The 2,481-nt window shown below is 44.1% G+C and overlaps 1 protein-coding gene across 1 annotated transcript; it reads left to right on the top strand.

Moving 5' to 3' along the window:
* The first annotated feature begins 718 nt into the window (after positions 1 to 718).
* On the top strand, positions 719 to 2,481 carry BCIN_18g00020 (hypothetical protein). The gene is made up of 5 exons (XM_024698267.1): positions 719 to 1,054; positions 1,146 to 1,199; positions 1,335 to 1,397; positions 1,455 to 1,673; positions 1,723 to 2,481. Exons 1-5 carry the CDS (start codon positions 842 to 844, stop codon positions 2,380 to 2,382), a joined length of 1,209 nt encoding a protein of 402 aa, XP_024554084.1. The 5' UTR covers positions 719 to 841; the 3' UTR covers positions 2,383 to 2,481.

The following is a 2,481-nucleotide window of genomic DNA, read 5'->3' as shown; positions in this document are numbered from 1 at the left end:
ATTCAGTGGGTACATGTCGCATTACTGTATGACCTCGTAATAAATAACCTAGTTACTTATATAACTCGATTTACTATACATCACTTTATATTTCTCTATTGTAATTTAATTAATAGTATATTGAAATTTAATGTTGATCGAACATAAAGTTATTGAATTATTAAAGATAAAACTAGAAGGTAATATTTAAAACGAAATAAATTCTTAGATGGTCTAAAAGAGAAGTAGTTCGAAAGTGGAGTACTGAACTTAAACACGAGAGTTCTATCAAGACGTCCTAGCATTCGGCGTCGGGGGAAATTGAACAGCGATAGAGGCTGGGCCAACTATATACGTGTATACAATTCACATCAACTTCGAGATCACTAATCATGTCGGGTTCTTTTGAGGATACATGACTGAACGAGCCACCCCACTAAAACTAAGCTTTCGGATTTTATGCAAGTACGGGAATGCAGATGCAGGGTCAAGGGCGGGCTTTCGCCTACTCTCATTGGGTGCAGGCTTGAAAGGCGTCCGCCTTGGACGAAAGTCAAACAGACAAAGTTAAGTCGAAAAGTGTTTTGAGATACCTGAGTACCCAACAGATCGATGCGTTGAGAAGCAAGAGCCGAGAATGTTGAGAGAATCCCACTTGAAGGGTGAGGAGACCTCAACATATTGTTTGAAGCTGCGAGAGTTTGAGCTTTGGAATAGTATTAATATCGCTGAATCCCCCGTTATAAAGTCACAGAATATGATAGATACCGCATTATCACCCCCTCTATCTGAGACTCTTGCAAACTACAACGCTTCACCAACTCGCCTACAGTAAATCGTACAACACACGCCATTCAGCATTATGAGTTCCACCCCCCTTCCCCGCGAGAGCAGTAAACTCTTCTCACCTCTCCGTCTCGGAACAATGAATCTCGAACATCGAGTCATCATGTCGCCACTAACGCGCCTACGCTGTCCTGGTAGTGTGCCGACTCCGCTCGTTACGGAGTATTATACTCAGAGAGCGACGAAAGGAGGGCTGCTAATTACTGAGGGTATGCATCCAAGTTTAATGGTTCGTCACTCCTACCGTCCCGAATATTAATCAACTTAGAGAAAATCATTTTGTGATAGATAGGAATGAGTGAAGGCTAATAGTGACACAGGCTGGAGGTTTCTATGGCGTACCAGGCATGTTTGCACCCGAGCATGTGAGGGCTGTATGTATAGATCACAAGCTGTTCCTTTTACTTCTCAGGAGTTCTTTATCATGATATATATCTGGTGAAATAACTCCCGGAATTGTGCTTTAGCTTTTTGGATGTTTCTAGAGATCAGTGCTGATTACGCTGTAGTGGAAGAAGGTGACGGATGCTGTGCATGCTAAGGGTGCATTCATGGCCTGTCAATTGTGGCATGTGAGTTCCTCCTAATTTCTATGTCAAGCCCCAGGTGCTAATCTGAGATTATGTCAGGTCGGACGATTTGCAATTTCATTCTCGCTCGGAGACCGCCAGCCATTGAGCTCTTCCGCAACCAACATCGGCTATTTCAATATGAATACGCGTGGAGGCGTCAAATATCCCCATGAGACAGCCAAGCCGATGACATTGCAGGATATCAAGGACACAGTTGATGACCATGTTCATGCTGCGAAATGCGCGATTGAGGCCGGGTTTGATTGTGTCGAGATTGTAAGACAGTATCCCCTTGGAAATAAAACTGGAAGCTAATGAAACAAAGGCGTCAGGGAATGGATACTTGCTCGACCAATTCCTCAATACTAACACCAACCTGCGCACTGATGATTATGGAGGAAATAAAGAGAATCGAGCTCGATTCACGCTCCAAATCCTCGATGCGGTGATCGCCGCTATAGGGGCATCCAAGGTTTCCATCCGAATGAGCCCATGGGGAACGGTTTGGTTGCCATTGGATACAGATCCAATAGCGAACTTCCAGTATGTGCTGAGCGAAGTCGAGAAGCGTGGAGTCGCATATGTATGCCTCACTCAGCCGCGGGCCGATCTTCTACTCGAAGAGAAGACTAAGATACAAAATATATACGAAGCTGTCAAGGAAGGAAAAGTGGCCGCTACGATCGAGGATGTTCATCTTAAACACTTCTTAAAGCTGCTGAAGACGACACCAGTATTAGTAAATGGGAATTACAATGGCGAGAATTGCTTTGAGGAGGTAGAAAACGGGGAGGTGGATGCGGTCACGTTCGGGAGGTGGTTTATCAGTAACCCTGATCTGGTGGAGAAGATTAGGCTGGGTAAAAGACTGACTAAGTTGAATTTGAAGACGGTTTATGCGCCTGTGGTTGAGGCTGGGAGTGAGAGTGAAGGGTATACGGATTATCCTTTTGGAGCGGTTGAGGAAGAAGAAGCAGTGAAATGAAAGGTGATTGTCCATTGATTCCTGTATAGGTAATAGCCCTAGAGGTTTAGACTTGTGCAATTAGAAGAATATAGTCTCTATGAATTTTTTCTAGTCGCA

Source organism: Botrytis cinerea, chromosome 18 (genome assembly GCF_000143535.2).
Source record: "Botrytis cinerea B05.10 chromosome 18, complete sequence".
Classification (NCBI taxonomy): domain Eukaryota; kingdom Fungi; phylum Ascomycota; class Leotiomycetes; order Helotiales; family Sclerotiniaceae; genus Botrytis; species Botrytis cinerea.
The sequence above is the reverse complement of the archived record's forward strand: the minus strand, read 5'-3'. Positions and strand labels throughout refer to the sequence as shown.

Excerpts from the sequence above, each read along its gene's own strand:
- BCIN_18g00020 (XM_024698267.1), top strand. The coding sequence starts at position 842 with ATGAGTTCCACCCCCCTTCCCCGCGAGAGCAGTAAACTCTTCTCACCT. Across the intron at positions 1,055-1,145 it reads GTATGCATCCAAGTTTAATG|GCTGGAGGTTTCTATGGCGT; the intron begins GTTCGTCACTCC and ends ATAGTGACACAG. Across the intron at positions 1,398-1,454 it reads TGGCCTGTCAATTGTGGCAT|GTCGGACGATTTGCAATTTC; the intron begins GTGAGTTCCTCC and ends AGATTATGTCAG.